General features: G+C 38.9%; 1 protein-coding gene across 2 annotated transcripts in view; it reads right to left on the bottom strand.

Moving 5' to 3' along the window:
- CNTNAP5 (contactin associated protein family member 5) overlaps nt 1-23,985 on the bottom strand; it is a 271,512-nt gene that overhangs the window by 88,976 nt on the left and 158,551 nt on the right. For both annotated transcript variants that reach the window (XM_066553687.1, XM_066553688.1), the window contains 2 exons: nt 20,969-21,075; nt 7,763-7,882 (listed from right to left, as the gene is read on the bottom strand). In XM_066553687.1, the coding sequence (XP_066409784.1) occupies nt 7,763-7,882; nt 20,969-21,075 (227 nt within the window). The remainder of the gene's footprint in view (nt 1-7,762; nt 7,883-20,968; nt 21,076-23,985) is intronic.

Here is a 23,985-nt window from a genome sequence, read left to right on the forward strand (position 1 = left end):
GAGAGGTAGAAAACGAAGAGAAATCTTCCACCATCTCAGTCACACTTCTTCCCACTTCCCAGGGAAAGAGTAAGTATTCTTCCATTTTAGAAAGCAGAACGTGAGGCGTAGAGGGGCAAGGAAATGCATACGAAGTCAAACACAACCTGCTACAAGAATTTCATTCACATCACAGTAAAAAAACCTCAAAAAACAAACTTCCTTCTTTCAAAAGGACACTCTTTTGTTTAAATGCAGTGAGTGAGACTGAAAATTATTTAAAGTTTAGGTTGCTTTGGACAGAGCAGAAGAGCCAACAGTGCTCCCTCCTGCATCTGCACTGGTTGAGAGAGAAGTTACTAAGAGCTAGAGGGCAGTAAATCCTTGAACCATTCCAAGACAATATCAAGACCATTGCATCTTCTTCCATAGATTGGAAAACCACTCAGAAATAATCTCAACATTTCTTCTGAAGACCATCCCCATTCAGATCAGTCCTTGGGGTTTATTCAAATCCCAGTTTCTCCACCTCAAACTTGGCAACAACTAGGAGAAAATCACACTATTTTCTCAAATTCACTTGCACAAGTTTAGCTAGGGCTGCTCCCAAAATATCACTGCCTGCCTCAGTGTGAGGTCAAGGCATCCTACCCTCCCTACTTGACTGGCAGGTCCTCTGAAGCCTCCTGACAATGATCTGTGGTCTGGCACTTCAGGCAGGTTCAGGGCCTGTGTGAGACACGTAGCTGCCATCTGAACGTGCCCACAGATCCCTCCAGCAAACAGGGCACAGCTGTCTGCACCTGAGCTCCAGCCTTGGCATTTGCCTTAGGAGGCACACCTCTACACCAGTAATGCCCACAGCTTTTGAAAATGGGGCTTCAAATATTTATTCCTGTTTCATAATGCAAGGATTTTTATTTAATCTTTGCTCTGTTTTGTTTACATTATGTTTTCATGCAACGACGCTGTAATCACAGGTGCAAACCAAGCTGAGTGCCACTACCTCCTTCTAGTCATTTCCATACCTGGAAACCATTAAACTACACAGATAAAGCTCTCTTCTCATGGATTTAAACTAAGTTATCATTACGTTTTTACATCTGTCCATACTACATTTTTTTCCTGTTTACTCCGTTTAATGAGCACTCCTTGCACTTACAAATCTGTAATGGGAATTAAAAAGCTGTTGTCCAGGCATAGGTTACTGTTAATTTTTAACTTCTATTACTCCATTCTACTCTTTTATTACATTCTCAGCTTGGTGAAATTTTAAACTAAATACAAGCTGGAAGTCATTCAAAACCAAGTGAGACTGCAGCCACATCTTCTATTGTATAATGTGGAATAGTTTAATGCAGCCCTGAAAAGCAGATTTCCTAAATGCTTGTTAAATTATTTCCATAATTCAAAGGTGACAATGCTTTAATTTCAGGGTAATGCTACAGCTTTATGACTTCACAGTTTTATTTAATGGTCCAATTCACTAGGATATTATGCTGTCTGCATTTGGCCCTAGGAGATGTTTTTACAGCATGGGACTGCAATGCATTAAGCACATTTTAGACTCTCTGTTTAGCCTAGCCCATAGTTCTATCATCTTGCTGGAAACCTCCAAGTTGCTTTTGACGGCACACAAATTAAATTGTGGGAAATTAGAGCAGCTGGAAAACTGGCTTTCAATGAATTCTGTATTGTCTAATTCTCATTTTTATTCTTCAACTTGAAATATCCCTGTAGAGCATATTCCACCCATACAAATGGCATCATTCCTCTGTGATTTAGGAGGTTTTTCACAAAACAAGATTATTCAGACTGATTTAATTGCCAACAAGCAAAACATATGGTAAATGCTACATGAGAGAAAAAAATAACTCTCAGAGCTCATACAATGCATTTGTTTCGTGGTGCTCCACAATGAATGCCAAATTTTATCCTGAATGCTGTACCTATAACTAAAAATACACAAAAAAGAAAAGACTTTCCTTCTTAAACACTGTACTGTTCTAAGCTGCAGTGGCAGGTCAACCCAGCTACTCTAATATAAATTCCCCTCAAAGGATATTAAAAGAGCAATTTCTTATCACAGGCAGTTTAATTCACTGACTCCAAAGAAGTGTTTCCTGGGTCTTCTCTGAAAGCATCCCATTACTATTTTTGTATCTATTTTTTTTTTTTTCTGCTGGCTGACCTAGCAATATATGCTTCTGCAGCTTCTTTTCTGCTCATCAGCTTCCCCCTGAGTTCTGATTCAGCCACATCCATCCAGGGCACTGCAATGCATTCAAAGCAATTCTCAGCAGAATGACCGTGCCAGATGTCTCTGATGGATGACAACAAGACACCTCTTTTGTGACATCTTGCACCCTCCTCCCCCCAGGTTCTGGAAGAATATTTAATGAAAATTCAAAAGAGAAACATATCAATTGTCAGAACTACAATGTGCCAAAAGACCCGTAGTGTTTGAGGGATGCCTTTAATCTAAACAGTAGTAAATAATTTGTAAGGAATTTCTATTTTTTGTTTTCTCTTGTGAAAAAGTCAGTCATAACTACAGACAGTAAGCTACAGGGTAAAGGGAGTTTGGCTATTTAAATTGTTGTTGCAAAATTCTGTAGCTGCAGGTATTAAAAGCAGAATTAAGGGCATGCCCTCCTCCTATCTGTTCTTGCTTCAGCCTGCCCAGGGGCAGCCCTCCTCTTCACATGAGAATTTCCCAAGCCCACAAGAAATGCAAAAAGGGCTGAGTACATGGTGCCTCCTGCACCCATGTAATTGCTATACAAAGCAAAACGGAAATGCTTTCTTATGGAAAATAGATTAAGGAATTCTATAAGCAGATGAGCTGAGATTCACAAAGGGAAAGATGGATTCCATGGACAATAATACAACTGATTGTTTTAGGAACATCAATGGGGATATGTACTATATGGAAGAATAAAAATCTTAATCATTGTTAGCTGAATGAAAAAAAAGGATGCAATTTGTAAAAAACTGCAAGTATAATTTCGATCATCTACTTCACATCTTATTAGAATCCCTTACTTTTTCTGAGATTTAAACAGAGAAAATAAAACTTTCTTTTTCCCACACCAAAGAAATTAGCAAAATTTTCACTTTGAGATGAGACTCCAAAACAGAAATGATCTGCAACAAGTAGAGATGCATTTTTTTTTAATTAATGAATTTTTCACTGGGGCAGTTTCAAAAACAGATCTTGGACCAGCAGCAAGACCTGAGATAAGGTTGCATCTTTCCCCAAACTGCAATCCTGTGAGGAAAAAAAGGGAAGAAAAGAAAGAAAAACTATTTGAGGACAGGAAAAATATCTGGCAAAGATAAACTGAACCACTGATCTAGTCATGCCAATTTCTAAGCATTATTGATTTGATAGCCCAGGGTCTGAATACTGTAAAACAGCATCAGTAGAGAAGTACAGTGACAGGATGAATCAAGTGTACTGCAAGTAAATCTTTCAGATTTCAATGATAAAATTTACTCAGAAGGAGATGAGAAAAGTTCATTCCATTTTTCAAACAGGACAGCAAAACCAGCACATGGAAGTAGATTGCATGTCTATGGGCTTTGTCCTGGAGAACATGGTTATTAGCATTTAAGTAGTACTCCAGACAGACCAATAGATTTCTAAGCAGCATAAAAAAAAATAAGCCTCACAATGACAGAAAGACTGACAGACCTGAGGTTCAGAGGGTCTATCAGTCATTTTTTCTGTTGACTGTTATCAATCTTCAATTAAGATTAATTCAAGTGGGCTGATTATCAAACAACCAGCCTACGAGGATAATCTTTCCCAGCCCTGGTGGTTGTTCATTATCCCAAAGTATGACACAATATAATCTTTCTACACTTCATGTCAAAAAGGTGTGGCCATAGACCCCCATGGATGACTGGAGACCCAGGAAGAGTGAGCATAGCTAGCTTACATTCCCATGTGGATGGCCCTGGAAACACGCCAGATGTGTTCCCAAAGCACTCAATGCAACCACCCCAATTTAATGATCTCTGCATGGACCCATTCACATCCTCATGGTGCCCTTCATGGCACCCAACTGCGTCCAATCATGGCTTGGGCACATACATTTGGTTCATTTCCCCACACACAGATGCATGTTTGGTGTGGATTCCTTAGTGTTTCTTCCAACTGATGAATTTCCCTGTGAAGTGACTTTGTGTACAACAGGTATATAAGGTGAAAACAACATTATTTAATAAGGTGCTGTCTTTTCGTTTTAGATCTAGTTTTGAGGGTTTTGTCTTCCACTGTCATTGAACCTTCTTCTTCTCCTATTGTAAGAAAATGAAAATGAGCATTGCTTCTGTCAGTGAGGCCCATTCACTTTGAGTATTCCCATTCTAAACAGTCCTGGATTATATTCTGTTAACCTCTCTTTGTACAGATATCTTTCTAAGCCTTTGATTAGGCATATTAGTGTTCCTGACAACCTCCTATTTCAACAACATATTCTACCTCTGGTAGAAATAAACAGTCCCCAAGGTAAGATCCTTTTAAAGTGCTTCATAGGCTCTTCTCACTTCTTGACCAATAAGTATGCTATACTTATAGTATACTATACTATTAAATAGCAGCACGTCATCAACAGTTTTTTGTCACCTTGCTTTTTCAGCCACTTCTTCAGACAGTGGATAAGTACATTTACCCACTCTAGTATCAGTTATTTTTCAGATATTCTGTGACACTATTTCTTGCCATGCTGAAAATTGACTTTATATTTTTTAATACTTGTTTCCTTTTTTTTCTCCCTGCAACAGTTCCTTTCCCTTATCTCTCTCCCTCTTTGTATAACTGTCAAATTCCCTCTCAACATACAATCACAATTTTCTGCTTTATTCAGAATTTCTATTCAGCAGTGGGCTCTAAGTTTGACAGGCTTTAGAGAAACCACTGCAAACATAAATACAGTAAACTAACTTGTAATGTTGATATTTCCATATCCACACCAGACACTGGATACCTATGACCAGACACCAATGTACAAGAAATCTGGTGTTTATCTGCCCCAGTTAATAACTGGCTACAATATTTCAGATCCCTATCTGAATCTCTTCAATTAAACAGGCAAAAATGCTGTTAGGAAGAACTTTAAAAAAAATAGAAAGGAACTTAAATTAGAATTAGAAAGAACTTTTAAAAAAGGTAAGTGAACATTAAAAAAACCATTTTCTTTAAATGCAATGATGCTGTTCATTTCTGATGGTCTGATTTCTTCCTTGAATTCATCCTTCACAGATTAAAGGCACTGCAATTCCCAGAAGGCATGAGCTCTCTGCACCTCTACTTCTAAAAACACTAAATGAGTCATTGCCCTGAATTTTCCATTCCACCTCCAAATTCTTCAGCTTGAACACATTTTGGGCATACAGAGGTTACTGCTTCTTGAACTGTATACAGAAAGAACTGCCAGCCTGAGTAAAATAAAAGCTTTATTTAGCCCAGGAGCCTATCTCTGCCTCTGAGGGTAAAGAGAAACCCAGGGAAGCCAAAAGGTTTTCCTGAAGCTCATTCCCATTTCCCAATGGTCTTTGCCTCACAGCTACCTGAGTGGGAACCTACAACTAAACCTCCATGTTTACTTGCACTTTCTGAATCTATCAGACAAAACTGGGGCTTTTTCCAGATAGATTGTACTCCCTCTCTTGTCTGTAGCCTCCTTGCTGTCCTGTGGTGGTTTCAAGTTGAATTCATTGCATCAGGAAAAAGCAAGCAAACAAAAAACTCCCAAATCCTGCCACGTAATTTTTTGGGTGCCCCTTAGATCATATGTGATGAAAAACAAAAAATTCCTGTGTGTTTTCTCTATGCCACACATGATCTCCACTCTCTCCTGTGACAGTTCCCCTCAACCATCTTCTTAATTTGTTTAGTCTCCCCACACAAGGAAGCCATCCACGTTTCTCCATTCACAGGAGGTGTGTTACAGATTTATGCCACAGAACAATAATATTTTTTCTGTTCCTTCTATGTACCTAGTGTAACAACACAGAATTTTGTATTTCACATTTCCCTGAATATGGAGCATTTTCAGAAAACTAAGCAGAAGCATCATCTGAAAAAAGAAACAAATTGAGAATCCATCTCTGTGTACACAAAGTAATTTTTTTCCTACTTTGCACTTAATTGATTACTGTAAACAATTTTTATGAGAATAAAAATAAGAGAAGTTCCCAGAGAGAAAAGAAGTTCTTTTGATTAAGGCACCCAAACCACATTCAGTTGACCCAGAAGCATAAGTTTTCCAGGCTAGGAGGTTCTGCCAGTTTTCCCCACCTCCACCTTGCTCATAACCAATGTTATGAGAATGTCAGCAAGTTCATTACAGATAGAGAGAAAATCAGGTATATGCCTTCTGGATTTCTGCCAGATAAGGCTTTTTTGAGGAAAGCAAATGCAAGGTGTTTGTCAAAAATCCTACTTCTTCAGCAGAGATAAAAAGCACTGACAATGTTTTGATCACACATATTTATATGATAAATAATAAAAATGAGCACATTTCCCATATTGAAGATCAAGGAAGGATATTCAGACAGAAAGGTGAAACTCTGTTTCAATTCTTAGGAGATTCAACAGCAAAGGAGACACATCTTATTAAATATTTGTTACACTTGAATAAAAAACATAGTTAATAATTAACTGTTGTGCATTTAATTAACATAATCACTACCCAATTAAATAAAAATGAAAATTTAATTTGAGCCACTTTAAGTACAAGGAGATTAAGGATAAAATATGAATATCCTGAGTCCTCAGTTTTCAGCACTGAGTGTGGAAGTGATATGTGGCAAAGTAGTTCAGCCAGAATTAGCAATTTAGAAAGGGTAATAAAACATTCCTTCATCTGCACCTGGCCACAGGAAGCAAAAAATGCCAAACAGGAGACGGTGTGGGAAATTTCACCTCCATTTCAAATATAAAAAGCAGAAAGAGAGCTGCTTTTATATTTGGGGATCCATCCCCATCCACAACAAGGGCGATGTAATCTTTTCTCATACTCTTGGCTTGACAATCCTATATACAAAATAGGACCCACTTAAGGAAAGAATTTGCCAGACAGATCTGTTTATTTGAAACAATTCTTATTTTAAACCTATGGAAGTGTAAGGTTAAAAAGCCTCAACCAACAGGTCACCTTGCCAGGCTCTTGCTCTGCTACCCATCTCTTTGGTGTCCCCTCTCCTAAGATCATCATCCTCCATACAAATACCAGGGACAATCAAGGTTTCCACTCCTTGGAATGCCAAAGGCAGCACACTTGTATGAGGGGATGTATTGCTGCCTACATCAGACTAGAAGGGTTTATAGACAGCTCAGTGAGAGGAATTTAATAATAATTCCCAGATCTAGTATTCTAATAAAGCAGAGAAAGCATTCAATTACAAAAGAATAGTTTGGATTCTAAGTTTCTACCTCATTTGTAAAAAACAAACATCTCATCAAAAGTTAGGATATTATGAAGTGCCCTTTATAAGGTGCAGACACTGTTGTATACCAGTTAGCAAGGCAAGTCCTTCAAAGTTATTGTAAAAATCACTTTTACATGGATCTTATTTACGGAAACATCTCAAAGTGAAACCTCAGTTACAAATTTGCTGCTTCTTCCACACTGAGCTGTAACATTATTGATGTCTAACAATACTGACTAAATAATACTGAGCTGAATTATTGACATCTCTATCATTTTATTAAGACCACCTCAAATCAATTTAGACCCAAGATCAAGCAGCCAAGTCAAGGTTAGGTCATTACCTGTTATATTGCAAAAAACACGGAGTGGTCCCAGGGGTCCACTTCCATCAGAATCGATGTAGAAGAAACCTGATGTCCTCCCTTGGTGTCGGTAAGCCTCGCAGGATTGTTCGTAGACAGCTTTGAAAGAAAGAGAGGGAGACTGCATCACAGACAGAACAGACAGACATGTTTTATACATGACTACTGCATTAATTGTTGCCATTACATACCCTGTTAGCACACAGCTGATTAGCATGTGAAATTTTACCGCATCTGGGTCGGAACCCATGCTCTAAATCACACATTTCTTTAACTAATTCCTTTAAATCGATGCATGCTGGCTTTAAAGATACAGGTACTTGCTTTGTTTTGGATTAAAGGATGTAAATACTTAAATGAAGGGATATGAACTTTCAAATGTGACATATCTAGTTGTGGAGTGATACATGTATTCACCATGTATATTTCAAAGGCACATCTACATACACACAGGTACACATGATTTACTACCTAGGCATGCACTTAAGTCTTGTCAACATAGATGATAGATATTTTTGCCAGTCCTTGCCTTTCCTGCATGATAAGGTTAACAGAAAGCATTAAAGCCCTACCATAGTCTACTATCCAAATGAAATCCAGTGTCCCCCAGCAGAAAAGTTCAAGCTCAGACATGGTCTCCATCCTAGGTTACATTTTTATGCTTTAGACCTAATTTTATACAACCAACTCTTTCTCTCTGCTTATCAATATACTTCTCTTAGAGTACCAGTGCCCATGAAAATCCAAATGGTTAATAAAACAAGTACAGCAGGTCACCAAGAGCAAGAAAAGGAAGAAAAACCCACAGGTCAGTGTAAGAATACAATCTTTGTATTTGAGGTGTATTTTCAGGAAAGCTACAACTGTCACTTCATATGAAGCAAAGAAAAAACTCCTGCAGAGAAGCAGTCCAGAATATCAGAAAGTCACATGTATGATCCTGGACCGGACCTTGAACAACAACCCTAAATCTCATTTCAGGAGAGTTGATTTTCTTCCTCCCCACCTGCTTAAACACTTATCTGATTATATTGACACAATTATTCTCCGTAGCAGTTTATGACTGCTGTGTTGAGGCTCTAAATACAATTGCAAAGTTCCCACGGCTTTTCATGTGAAAGGAACTCAAGGAGCTTTGCAGATTGATGGCAGGGCCAGCACTTCCTCACCACCCCTAAACACAATGCCTGCAGAAGACAGCAACTGCTTCACAGCAGCAGGAATAGCTCCTCACTCTCACTCGTGTGCACACACGGATTCACATCCCTCCTTTTCCCTCATTCCCTTAAAGAAACTTCTCAAATGAAACTTTCAAAAAGGCATATATGGTGAGCCCTAAAGTAGCCTTGTCTGAAGAATGCTGTAAGATAATTCAGCATTTATATATTGGACATTTCTTTACTTCTGCCAACAAAAAAGAGCCACAGTTCTAGGGGACTCTGGTCCAAACTGGCTATGGATTAAGTCTCATTGTTCAATCATTTGTACACTCACCAAAATACACTTTTCCCTTGCACACTTCTTGCCTGACCAGACATCTTTAGCAGACAGAACATCACTGAGTGCTAAACAAGCACAGCACTATCCTTCCCAGGGTTAAGAAGCTGCTTAGGGTACTCAGCACCTGATGAGACCCTGCCTTAATTAGCATCCATCCTATAATAAATAGAATTAGGAAAGGTTTTTCCTCACAGCCTGATGTATTCAAGCATGGTAGGAGGCCTGAATATCTCTAAATTCCCACTGTGATAGCTGGCCAAGAACACATATTAAATGCAAGTTAAATAAAATCCCCAAACCAGAACCTATTCTTCCAGTGTTCAGAACCTGAGGGGCTGACAGAGTCCCTGAGTTGCAGAAGTGCTGACAGAAGCAGTGGGCATATGGAGGTCAGGAGAGAGATGGTAACAGGCAATTAAGTAAGCAACCAAGGAATCATGGTTTGATCAATTTGCAAAGTTCTGAAACTGCAGTTCACTCTAAATTTGCTGTCATCATCGTTACAGGACACTTCATCTTGTCTCATTAGGGAATATGCCAATTGCTTCCTCTGAATTGTTTGCTGAGTGTTTTTGAAGACAAAGGATGGTGCGAGGGGTAGAGACATAAAACAAGTATGTTGTCAGTGAACTGGCACAGCAAATCTCAGTCTTCATCACAACTTGTTCTAAGTGTTCTTCTTCTTGACTGTCATTTTGGCTGGAGCCCATATCTAATTTTTTCAAATTAGTAAGGAAAGATGTGAATATTCTGCCCTTAATAATGTGGGTAGATTCAAACAGAGATGATCTACTCAACTTTAGATAGCCCCTTTGTCACTGTAACTTTAGGGGAAAAAAAGGCTATACAGAGCTAGAAATCAGGCTAAGGGTGCTCAACTGGTATAAATCTGAAAGGATACACAGGCTTCCATAAAACTACAGTTATGTCTGCCAGAAGGAAATCCATCCTGGTATGTTTGCCTTTCAGTTATATGAGAAATCCAGCACTACATACTGGGAATTAGCAGAAGAAATGGGAAAAGGCCATAAACCTTGAGCTCTAGCACATAAAACATATTCCATCATGATTAGTGAAAAGCAGTTTTGGTGGGCAGTTTATTTCGTACCTGCACACAAAGTTTCACATGCCTGTATCTGTAGCACTTGGTACTGCACACTTCTAGACTGCAAGCAGATGGGCCATTGATTTTAATTCTCTTTTTTGCTGTTTTTTTCCTATATAAAATGCATCAAGAAGAAAATTATGTTTGTTTTTCAGTAACTGGCAGATGCCCCTACAGACATTTTGAGCACACCAACCATTCCAAGCTCTGCTCAACTCCTTTGTGGCCTGAGATGTTTACTTGCTTCAGAACAAAGTTAGGCAATTCCATTTGCTGAAAAAGGCTCTATTATGACAGTAACAACAACTTGAAGCCATCTTTATGGATCCATGAAAGACAACATCTCTTTGCAGTCCTTAGTCTCTTTTTGCAATCAAAAATATCATATGAAAGTTAAAAAACAGACAAACAGTCAGCTCTGACTGTTAAGACCCCAGAACCTCAACTTTGAAAACTGCCTTCACATTTATGCTCTGTTTTGTGTCAGGCTTCTCTGGTGTAGATGGAGTTGTGTTCATTTTGGGAATATTAGGGAAACCATTATTGCAATTGTCATTAAAGAGTCACCAACCATTTAAGCATAAAAGGCCCCACTTTCAAAAAGCAAGCACCAAAGGTAATGATGGAACTGACAGGTTGACAGGTACACACATTTTAATGGCAAAGAGAATTTGCACCTTTTTAATAAAGGAGAGGTATTCATCAGTTAATTCAGAGTAGAACCCACCATGAATTTTCAAACATTATTTTTACCAATATTTTAAAAATTTAAAGTAAATAAAAATCAGAATAAAAATTAGTGATTTTATTCCTTTCCATTAAGTATTTCAATAGTCTTTATACTTTTCTTCCTTCAAATGGGCTTTCCTACTGTAAAATGTTCACCCAAATGGGACTGAAACAACAAAAATAGCATTCTTGATAGGCTGTTCATGCAAAGGTTGTTTTCACATTAAAATACTTTTTAAAAAGTATAATTTCAAAAATGAAACCTTTATCTTGTCTTTTGTCTCATAGAAACAAGATCAGCTTTCCTTCTCTAACCGTCCCAGTTGTTTATTTTTTGTTTGTTTCTTTCCCTGGCTAATTTTGATTAACACCAGCCACTGAAGATAAAATCATGTTTTCCAGCACCATTTGTTTCAGAGAGCCAGAAACACTGAAAATCACAGTTTAGGGCTTTGAGCCCCTGCTGTGTTTCCTCAGGCCCTTCTGGGTGAGCTGCTGTGCCCTGCAGCAGTGGCACTGAGCTCCCGCAGGCAGAGGATGGAGCAGGTTCACAGAGCTGCATCCTGGCAGGGCTGCACACAAAGTGATGGCAGCAGCCCCAGGAGCCCACACCACCACACACCCTGAGCTTCAAGCCCAGCCTGGACCTCACAGGCAGGTATGGCTGGTAAAAGCATTAGGGTGAAGCACAGCACAAGGCAAGAAAAAGTGTAAAAGGTGTCACAGGGCTGTTGCTGGTAACTGGCTACACCGCGAAGACCAAACAAGAAACAACCTGACTCCAAGGTCCCAGATTTAGCAAGGGACGTGATATCAAAAATATCTGTTTTACTTGGTCACAAAGGATGTCTTTCACAGCTTTTTTTTTTTGCCAGAATCACTTGTAAGTTATAACATTGGATAGATCCTATGCTGACATTTTTGCTCTATAAGGATTTTTTTTTAAAGGCTGCTGCTGTGCTTCAGGAAGAAATTTAAAATCCACCCAGAGCTGGCTGCAGAAAGTGATGCAGCCTGACAGCCCCATTCTTTAGAGCAAGAGCTGCTTCCCTAAGTAAGTGCTATCTGTGCTCTTGCCTCCCTGCCAGGACGGGCTGTGCTGGTGGTGAGCAGGCATGCACTGCATTGACAGAGTTCAAGATATCCATCTCCCAGCCCCTTATAATTCTCTGTAAAACAAATACACCGAATTTCTCCCTCAGGTATGTCTTTCAGTCTCAGGTATCTCAAGCTGAACTAGCTTTTCAGATCAACAGCTCATCATATCAGAACATTCGTTTATAGCACTGCTTTACTCACTAATAATAATGCCTAGTTTTTCCTTTAGCTCTCACTTTTCATCTTCCCAGGTGCTTAGGAAATAATTTGTCATATTTTCATCAGCATTCAAATAATAAACACTTTATCCCCAGTCAGAGCAACATCACCTAATTCTACATGCTTTCTCATCTTTTCTGCAATATAAATATTCACAAGCTTAAAAATCAAAACTATGGCTCTGAAATGTATACAACCCATGTTTTTTCAAGCCATACACTACACCCCCCACAGAAATAGCCTAGAAAAAAATATATATCATAGCAAACTATAAATATTCACTTTGATTGGTCATGGTTCAAGCTATAGATGCATGATTCAGACTTCAGTGTCAGAAAAGCATTATCAGATTTGAATATCATTATAATAAAACCTTTTTTTGACCTTTTGTGTATAAAAACCATTCAGAATTTCATTTCCTAATTTCTGCATCAAGACCCTTATGGCTGGTCAGCCACAGCACGTGCAGGAGCTCTCAGTTACTCCACAGCCAGGTCTGAAAGGACTGAGGTCACTCTTGGTTTGCGTCTGCAGTTGAAAATTCAGCCTATATTCAATATGCTTCACAAGCCTGAAACGTTTTAAATATGAGCAATTGTTTCACTGTTCAGTTCTTTGAAGTATCTTGAACCTGATAATCCAACTGTTCTAATTACACTCCTTAACCAGAGATGATTTTATCCCTGCCATAGCTGAAATCTATAACAGTACATGGCTAAGCACAAACATTTCCAAGGTCAAACTTCCATTTTTTCTGACATAAAATCTTTTTTGTCCACTTTTTCACAGACTGCCCCTTGCTACATTGATATCTGGCTTCCAATCTTACTTTTGCCCTAAGCAGTTCACTTGCAGTCTCCATGGCAGCCTTTGCTAAGCGCAGGCTTCCTGTTCCACTGTGGAGCTGCTCAGCACATGAGCCTTTAGATGCTCTCAGTTCCTAAGTTCTTAGCTCTGTTTCCTTTGCCCTGATGTTCTTATGAAACCTCTGCTCCCTTTCAGGCCACTTTTTTGGTTTTTTCACCTCCAGTTCTACTTTGACTAAAAAAGGAAAGGCCATTCTTTGTACAAAGCCTTGAACTTCTGCAAATAACTGTTTGAGAACTTCTGTTCTCAAGGAGCAACATATTTAAAGCCCCCTCTCTTTAATGGGTAAATGAACCGGCTATTCACCCAGTAAGATGCACCTCTTACCCCATATTTAAAAATCCTGCTTGCTGTTGCACTCAATGTACAGGTTCAATGACACTGCTCAGTTCTGCTGCTGGGAGGACCAGGCAAGGCAAACCTCTCTCTGCTGCACCCAGAAGCACGTTATTTATGTAGATACCACCAAGAATGTAAACTTCCAAACAAAAAACAATTTTTTTGTTTCATATTTTTTTTTCCTCAGACGACACTGTCCTTTTCAGATTTAATGGACACCAAGATAACTTTTCTCAAAAAATAGAAGTAAACCCTAAAATTCCCCATATTTTGTTCTGACTGCATTTCCAATTACTTTGGAAATTGATTTCATTGCATGAAATGTGAGCTAGGGATTCAGAATTTGAGCTGTACTAGTTATGATTACCAAAATGAATCTTGTAGTATTCCTGCCTCAAGATTAGATTCTCATAATCTAATAAAAGTAGCTGATAATTTTCAATTTCTCAGAGGGAGAGAGCATTTTATAGTGATATAATACATAAAATATATTAAAGGGACCTAAAGAACTTTAATTCTTTATTTCATTGGGAGGTCCTGACACTGTCCACTTCTCAGCTAAAATGTAGCAGCAGTGAGTTGCTTTTATCATCTCTAAAAATTGTAAAGTCATGAAAAAATGTAGACAGAATACTTGCAGCAACATAATTTCAGACTCATTTAATCATTGTGTAATTCTTTGCACATTAGACAAGAAGAGTAATAATAACCCCTATAATGGCAATTGTTATTGCATTCAGAGGTGAGAACTTTTGTACTGGTTAGACTGGAGAGGCCAATAAGAGCTGGGGATTCTGCCAGGATATTCAGCCAGCCACAGACTGACCTTGGGAAAACAGATATACACAAATGCTGAGCAGGCCAAATTAAGTATTCTCAACAAAATGCTCAGAGCTCTTGGAGGCAGATCAGAGATGACTATTTCAATCTCTGCTCGTGTACCTTAGGCCTGACAGATCTGCTCTTACAGACTTGGAGTAATGAGCAATGAGCAAAAGATTTTTCTAAATAAAAAAGAAAGCAATATGTAATGGCAGGTTTCTTACTTCGACAACAGAGGGATTAGTGCAGCAATGAACTCAGGGAATGATCATCATTCTCACCCCTAAAATACAATTGTCTTGTTAAATGCCAGAAAAACGTACTCTCAAAACCTGGATTGTGACAGCTCTGCTCTTGACAGAATAATGCAGTCTCTGCTGTGACATGCCTGGATGACAAACAGCTTATTTCTTCCTTTTTAGAATATGTACTTGCTGATCTGGAAATATGTTATTTCCATAAATGGAATTAAATGCCTTTTAGCACAGGGTCTCCTAAATGGATATTCAGGAGAGATACTCCCATTTCACCTGGCTGTTAGACAATCTCCTACCATCCAAGCTCGGGCTCCCCCTGGCCAAGGCCATGTCAGGCCATCCTCCCCTGTCACTGCCCTGCTCTGGCTGGCAGGCAGCTGTGACAATCAGAGAGCCCAGCCAAGCCCTGCTGCTGCTGCAGGAGAGCAGCCAGGGACACCCAGACCCTTGCAAGGGAGGCCAGGAGTGACCAAAGAGGCGAAGGATGCTGTGCAAAGCTCGGAATTTCCGTCTTGCTAGAACGTCCCCGTGTCCCTCAGGGGATGGTCACACCTGAGGATGGCTGGCTTCACACAGGACTGAGTGAGTTTCCCACATGCTCCCTTCTGCTGGAAAGTCCTGAGGAAAGTCCCACATTCAATGTGTTATTTATAAGGAAATCTCAGTCAGGCAAAGCGAAAAACTTTTTTTAAATGAACACCACTGAAGGGAAAGCATTAATATAACAGTAACTTATTACAAATTAAAGAAAAAAATTCATATTCCAAAAGCATATTGTGAACAAAAATATGCAGGAACACCAAGTGCAGTACTGAAGGTTTGATATGAATATTAAATGTGTTTTCTTTAGTCAAAGAAAACCAGTGTGTTTAAGCACACACGGAAAAAAGCTGCTCAAGAACTTCAGACAGGAAAACTGGCTACTCAGGACATGCAAATTGCACTACCAAACTCACTAGTAGGCATCTATCAGACTGAAACTCTCAAAACCTCATTTTCCCATCCAGCAAAGTGTACACATCTCCCTACCTTGGAACACAGGAGAATTACCAAACCTCCAGCTGGCATTTTAAGATGCAGCTCCAGTACTGCTAACAATCTGGCTGAAGCTATATTAAGCTTTTCAGATTAAAAAAATGATATATGCAGTAAGCATTTTAATATTAAAAAATACACTTTCAAAGCCTGAAGTTATGTTAGGTTTATGGCAGATCAATGCCTACATGACATTTCCATTATTGGATGACTCTTTCCTCCAGCAATTATCTAGGCCAATAAGACATATACCTGTATGGGTGAGATAGATCACACACCAAAGCAAATACCCAGATTTAAATTCCATTCTGTTAATTATCACCTTGCAAAGCTTTGGGACCTGTTGCCAACCCCAAAATATGAGGAATTAAACAATTATATTTCTCAACATCTTTTATATCAATGTTCAGCACTCTTTGGAATTAAAAAATCCGTACAAGACTAAAAACTACCTGAAAACTATCATCAATAAAAAAAAATAGAAATACAGAAGGGCAAGATGAGGCTTTCTAAGGGACTAGGATAACTCACTAAAAGCTAAGATTACTAATCATTATCTTGCAATAAAGCTACACCATTCTGTATCTCAGGGACATTTTACACTGGTCTACTGCTCTTACTATCACATGATAATTACAAGAATTAATAATATCAGAGGAATGACTATGCAGCTTTTAAACTACGCACTTTCAATTAATACCTATATTCATTTTTATATATGTATATTAATATATAAAAATTAAATCTGTAATTCACTTACCTAGGTTTCCCCCTCTCTTCCCACCTATAATTCTGACCTATCCTCAGTTGCCTACTCTATGTCTAAGCTAGGACAGCCTCCCTCTACAGATGACAGACTTCAGAGGCGGTCCATGAACTTCCCATGGACACCCTAACTCACAGTGAGAGTAGTTAAGCTCTGAAAGCAGCTCACACTCCTTTTTACATGTAGAGAGAGACCAGACCCCTATCTTAGCTTGGATGTCACAGTACCAAGACAGCAAAAGATAGATTAGCTGAATCCCACCCAGGCCTTTTCCCCAAGCTGTGTACTAACATCAGTGTTTGTATCTAGAGGAGGAAAACATTACATTATTATCTCTTTTGCTATGGTTCACACATGTAATGGATCCTCTCAAACTGGATTTTATCAGATTACTCCAATACCTGACAGATCAGCAGACTACCCACCACACTGGAGGAATTGGGAAGGTATCTATCCCTAAAAGGCTTCAGCTGAGCTCCAATTCCAGCCTATCTAAATGCAAGCTATGTGAAGCCCATTGAAAAGATAAAGCAAAAAGCAAAACCATACATTTTAGAGATTGAAATACGATTGTATCCTCAAAGCACTGTCTCAGCTACAGATAAGCTCAAGTAGCAATAAGTTTCAAAAGAAAGAGCCCACACAATTTCAGCAGACGATATAGATCACACACCTTTTAATACATCTGCAAATTGGATCCTATTTCCAACAGAGATGGAGAAACTAAGGTGCAGCAAAAGTCTCACACAATGAAATGTAAATCACCAACAGCTGGCTTTATAACCTATAGGGTTATTCCATGACTCCTGGTTTCCCCAGACTATGGGCAGTGAAATGGGCATCTGGAGGTAGCACCAGTTATATATTCACCATCAAATTGCACATCCATGTGCATTTGTGAGAGCAAGGCAGAGAACATGCATTGGGGTTTCACAGCTACAGAGAGCACAGAGATGGAAACACAAGTGCTTGTCAGTGCTGTGACTAGCCAGGGAGAAGATGTGAATTGCACTGGAAGATGTAATGAGGATAGGTAAATCCAAAAAGGGGAAAAAAACCCCAAGGCCAAAACAAGCCACAACAACAATAGACTTGGAAGGCATCAATAACATTCCATGTGGCAGCTAGCAAAGGAGGACTAACAGAAAGAAATGTGCTCATGCATCAGGCAATAAGCTTTGCAAGAAACTACCTGTTAGAAAACACTGATACTAGTGAAATCCAGAAAACGTATACAGGTTTTAGCAAGATTTTACTTGCATTTACATTGAAGTTCAGAGAAGAGGAGAATGGAAGCAGGACCAGATGACACTTCAGTGTGAAATTGTTTGCCACAAAATAAGGCTTTAATGTGACAGGACCACACCCTTTTCAGTAGTGGACCCTTATCTGGACCAGGCAGATTGCCAAACATCCTGTGACAGTTTAGAAGCTTTCAGGATCAGAAGGGGGTTAGAGTGAACAGGAGGATACCTGAGGTTTGCAGGCAAGTAGCTGCCTCTAGTAAGATTATATTAAAGCCATGTCTAGAGCCAGGTAGATCTTTCCATGTATCTTCAGATGGATGCTTTTGCTTCATACACACTTCCTGAATTTCAACTACACATTTTCAGACATGCCAGACACAATTTTGTCCCACATATCTGACACAGTCTTGCAAACACTGTCCCAGCTGTGTCTTCTATCAACTTACTGTTCTTTTCTGTCACTCTCTAATTCCCTTATGTTGCATCAAATGCAAACTATTTATCTTTGCTTTTCATGGCACATTTCCAACCTCTTTACCTGTCATGACTCTGACATTTGCCTTGTCAAAAATGTCAAACTCCTCTGACCACGGCCTTATATTTTTCACACAAGCACATTATTGCTTTCTCCCATGTCACTAAGCACTCCATTTCTTCCTCTTTTTAATCTCTACTTTATGACTATTTTGGTATAAGAAAGCCTAGAAATAATTATGCACCTGGTAGACTGAAACTGCTACCTGTAATGCTGATGAAGCCTTTCTAGCATTCCATCACCTGTGCCAGCATGTTTCTATACCCTCAGAAACTTAACTGCAAACTCTTTGGAGAAGAGATTGTATTGTTAGCTGTTAGTTGTTCACAGCAGGATCCAGTGTGGTCTGTGAATATTTGGAACTAAAAATAAGACTGCTTGTATACTAACCATAAAATGTATTTCAATACTTCATATTTGATGACAGTGAGTTAGGGACAATTTCTCTCAAGATCTCATTCTTAAAATGGTAAGATCTCCCAGTCTGAAGTGGTAAGACACAAACCAATTAAATCTGGCTTGCAGATGCATGCCATGCAGTTCTTCCTAAAAGCACAACAAAGAATGGGTCTTTTTATTCTTTTCAGCCAGTGGCACCCACATTTCACCATACCAAAATGAGGTAAAACCTATGGTGATGTAACTCAGACCAAAAAGAAATCCAGACAACACTGAAACAATTCTCACTGTTTTGCTTGCAGCAGATTTCCAGCTAAATCTTTCCCATGTTCCTGCATGGATTTGGATCTGAAGGGCAGTTTAATAAAGTAAATAGCCTCTCAGAGTGGTATAGGTTCAATTTCAGGCCTGTCAGCATCAGTGTTCTAGGAAAATAAAAATCTCTTGAGGTAATATTTCAAACCATATGAAATTAGATGTTTTACTTTGATAGAACTACACTGAATTATATGATTGGAGAGTTTCCTATACATTGAGGATTTTCTGGAATTTACTGTGATCAAATCTGTGCCTTTCATTCACCTGTTAAAAGGTACTCCTGCACATCACCCACTATCAGCTGAAAGTGATAATATCTCTTGTTCTGTAAGTTTTTTATCACCAGTCTGTGTTTGCCCACTGACTTTGAGTTGGTTTCATTGCATATTTCAAATAGATGAATGCATTTCTCCAGACTAATGTTGCTGTTTATCAGCACTGCTTGGCTCACAGGGTAGCTGGCTCCACAATCTAGCTATAATCAAATTAGCTGTTGATAAATCAGTTGTAAATAAGCTGAGCAGCTGAAGAGCTGTACATCACAGGTGTGCACAGCTTAACACAAGAGCTTCTTGAGAAACTTTTCAGAGTAGTTTCACATCAGTGAATCTTAAAGAACTGCAGCTATGTATGTGTCTTTGAAGGGCAGACATGAGTTGACAGAAGCAGGAGGCTTCACTAGCTCCATGGAAGTCTCTGTGGGGAAAACTAGTCATGAACCAGCTCTCTGTGGTATGAGATGGTCTCCTCTGGACAGAAGCCACACTGAGCTGGCACAGACATAGTGAGCCTCAGGCCCCAAGCTAATATGACAGCACAGATGTAGCCTGGAGCTGAGTGTCCCTAATCACCTCTGACAGTCAACAGTGACAGTTCTCTTCCTTCCCCAAGGAGCCCCTCCCTTTTCACCACTTGACTTGGCCACCTAGTTCTGCACCAGTCATCAGCTGGTGTAAATACTCTGCTATGGCCTTATGAGCTTTGAAGAGTTTTGATGCCTTTTAGAACAACTAAAGCAATGGACAGAAAGCAAACCCTGTTTTTAAAACTATAAAGTCAGCCTTTTTCTTCCCTCTCTTCATCTGGCTTGGTGTGATTTCCACACAAAACCCTTGGCTCCCTTTGTGTTCACAATGTAGAGCTCAGGTGACAAATCTATCAACAGATCTCTCAGCAGAATCTCTTGTCAGCTGCATACCCCGCAAATGCTTTCACTGTTAACTACCAAACCATTAAAGTCTCCAAAATGACAGTATGGTTGCCAATATTCTCAGCTCCAAACCACTAAGTACCTTTTCTTCTCTTTGGCTTTTTAGTTAAACAGGGGAAAAAAAATCCACCTCACCAATGTCGTCCTATCTGCGGTCCAAGTGCTCATCAAGCATCCAGAGTGGTTACAGTTGTATTCCTGGAATTGTTATTCTTACTCACATTTTTTTCTCTTTATTTCCTTTGTTAGAACTGGAAATTTACCTTCATTTTCTGTTTTTCCTTTTAGTCAGCTGTATGAAGTGGCTTTATTGTGGCTTTTCTTTTCTCTATTTTTTACCAGAATTTGCAGCATTTTGTGCCTACTGTTTGATGGGGTTTTTTTAACCTTTAATATTCCTTCTGCTGTGGATTTCAGTAGCTGAATGTTTCTGTATTCTTGTTAATAGTAGCAGCCCAAAAAATAGTTCAGCAAAATTTCAAAACCATAAAATGCCAGAAACTGGGTTCTTGCTACAAGGACTTTCATATGATCTAAAAACAAAGTCCAGGGTGTTAAAATTGACTTAAAGCCCCAAACACAGATTAAAATCAGCCAGCTCAGCCCAGCTAAATTCTATTAAACGTCTGATGGCCACTAGGATTGCAATGAGGATGTAATACAAATGAAAAGTGCATTTGTATTTTTATATTACAAAAGGATGTAATACAAATGAAAATTTCTAAGTGGGTTTACTTACAGTTGTGACAGGTGGCTCCCATGTAGCCTGTATTGTTACAGTCACAGTAAAAGGTGCTCCAGGACTGGGAGCATTTTCCTCCATGTTCACAGTAGTTGGGTAAACATCTAAATTGAGATATTAAAAAATGTAATTAATGATAAATATTTCTGCAAAAAATAATGTGCTGCGGGGGAAAAAAAACCAAAACCAACAGAACTGTCTCAACTCCTCATTCAGACAAGAGTTTCCTAGGGCTGAAATCGCTGTGTAATGAAAGAATTATTTATTTATCTGTGATTCACATCCAAGCACTGAAGAAAATAACATTTAAGCTATCCAGAAGATAGGTAAAGATCACTGTAAATAAAAACATACTGGTTATTAGCAATTAAAGTGTCATGAACTTTCTGACCACAGAGCAAGACAAGCAGCAGGTGAAAATGGTATTGAAATCTTGTTCCAAAGGAGAATCCCCGTTCTCTGATTGAAGAGGCACCACAGTTATCAAAATTAGGCTAAGTTACATTTGTGGAAACACTAACAGCATGCAAATCTCTAAAGTGAGAGAAAAATAAGCTTCAATTATGAGTTCTGTACTCTCTTCCTCATTTTAGTTGGTGTGCCTCTGAAGTATTATTGTGAAACAAATTATTAAAAGAAGAAAGAGGCACAACAGCATGCAGCTCAGGAAATGAACAGAAATAAAAGCTGTGGGAGATAAATTCAATCTCCAGGACAAAAAGTGAATGCTGATCTGAACTCCCCTGGTATAAACGTAGGCAGTGCATTGGAGTTACACCAGCTTAAATGGGAACAGATTGTTCTATTATTTGTCTTTTTTTTCATTTTTCCCCCTCTTACAGTATATTAATCTCTTTTACACAGTATGTCTGACTTTTAAAAAATAAGTAACTTGTTTATACTGCTGATTCAATTGTGATGGGTGGGTGGAGAGGAAACAGGCAATCAATTTATCCTTTGCACTACAGAACTCCATTAGGATTTGCTTTGCTGTAATTTGAGCTTCAAAACTCTTTCAGTGCCCAGATCTTTCCAGGGTATTAGTGTGAAATCACTGATGCTACCTTGATTTTTTCTAGCTGAAGATGTGGTTTTATTGCAGTTCATCTTATCCTTAGGAAGCTTTTTTGCATTCAAGTAGGTATATTGCCCTTAGCAGTGGCTTTCAATCTGTTTCTTCTAATTACTTACAATTAAAACCCATTCCACACAAGGAAGCAGAAAACCTGCATGTCACTAACAGCCATCTTCACCAGCCTTCTGAGCCTCATCAGCCAAGTTTTCATCAATTTACTTGAGTCCAAGGCTGTTTGGAGCTGCCAAACCTTGACAAGCCAAAGGAACCCGCTCATGTGCCCAGAGGCCTGTCAGAACAACCTCTTGTCCTCAATATGCTCTGTTCTCATTCATACAAACTTACATCTATTCATCTCTATCAGTGAGTCTAAGATTCAGTCCAGAACACAGGTTCAGTTGATCACTATTTATACTATTATACATAAGATTATAAAGGTCATATAAAAATATTAACATGAAATATTATTTTTATTAATGCTAGCTCAATTACTGCAGTAATTACTTATTATTCAAATATGAGAGAAATAAGGAATTCAAGAAGAAAGTATGTTATTTATATCTGCAACATCTTTTAAAACATTTCTAAGATATATTGGTCTTATAAAAATCATTGTCATGGTTTCTATTAATCATTGAGCTCAAATAAAAAAAGAGGACAGAGGATGAGAATTACATTCCTAGTTTTCTAGCTCTCCAAGAACCTATTACCACTGCTGTGGCAGAACATCTTCTTTCTAAAACATGAAAGAAACAAAACCTCTGGGTTTGCCCTCCTTTATAAGGCAGGAATTTTGAGAGGGGATGAGATTTTGTCTTTTAATGATATGCTGGGCAATCATCTATCAGTCCAACAGACTGCTGGTACAACGAGAGCCCAGCCAGCCTCTCTGCCATCACTGAAATGAGATTTAAAGCTTTGGGTTGATGCCGAAGAGAGCAGGAGCAGCCTTCTGGGATGGTGCAAACAGGACTGTGTGGTGTGCCCTGCACCCTCTGTGCCCTGCAGGACCCTGCCAGCCACCTGAACCAGCAGCGCCCCAGCAGCTCCATCCCAGAGGCAAAGCACAGGAGTACAACAGCCCTGTGGAGGGTTGGAATGAGAAATGTGAATTGCACCTGTGGGAGCACATTTAGTCATATTTGTACTTTGGTGGTGCCTGCCCTTGCCCTCAGCACGCTGCCTTTAATTGCACTTATTTAGTGATAAACATTCCTTTATGTCACCTGTACAGCAGCAGTTCTATTCACATCACAGGGAGGCTGGTGGGAAGAAACATACCATGTTAATAGAGCTCTTTGGAGAGATAAAAAGAATAGTGCTGATATTAGCATAACTTACATCATCAGTGTAATGGACAAATATGATCTTTGCCTACTTTAAACTACCTTTTATTAATTAACCCAATGCAGTAGAGCTAATTACTAACCATTTCTGGTTTGCCAAAGGCCTGTATTAGGGCTTAGCCACATTTATTCCCTTGAAACTGTTTCCTTTTAAAGATTTTACAAAGTTGAAGGTCACTTCTTCTATCTACTTGTCTTATGAATGCAAATTCTTCTCCCAACAATGCACAAAATGCAAGTCAAACAAACCATGTCAGCTTTTAATGATATTCATAAATTCAGAATTAAATCTTTTTTATTCCTTAGTCTATTTGCTTTAATTAACAGCAACTGCATTGATCTTGTTTTTGGTCAGATAACTAACCCTTCTAAGAGCTTATGAAACAAATTTCTTTGCAACTCTAATAATTACCATAATCCCATTTTAGCTGAGCAGTTGTGTCTTCATTAGAAGCAAAATTTTTCCTAATTGTGAGAGAACTCAAAATTAAGAAATAGCTACAATTAAAATTAATCAAGGCATGGATAAGTCACAGATTGTTGCATTTGTGAACTGTCCTAGATCCTCATGTTGAAGGATTTAAACACATGCA

The sequence above is a fragment of the Molothrus aeneus genome, chromosome 7 (genome assembly GCF_037042795.1).
Source record: "Molothrus aeneus isolate 106 chromosome 7, BPBGC_Maene_1.0, whole genome shotgun sequence".
Classification (NCBI taxonomy): Eukaryota; Metazoa; Chordata; class Aves; order Passeriformes; family Icteridae; genus Molothrus; species Molothrus aeneus.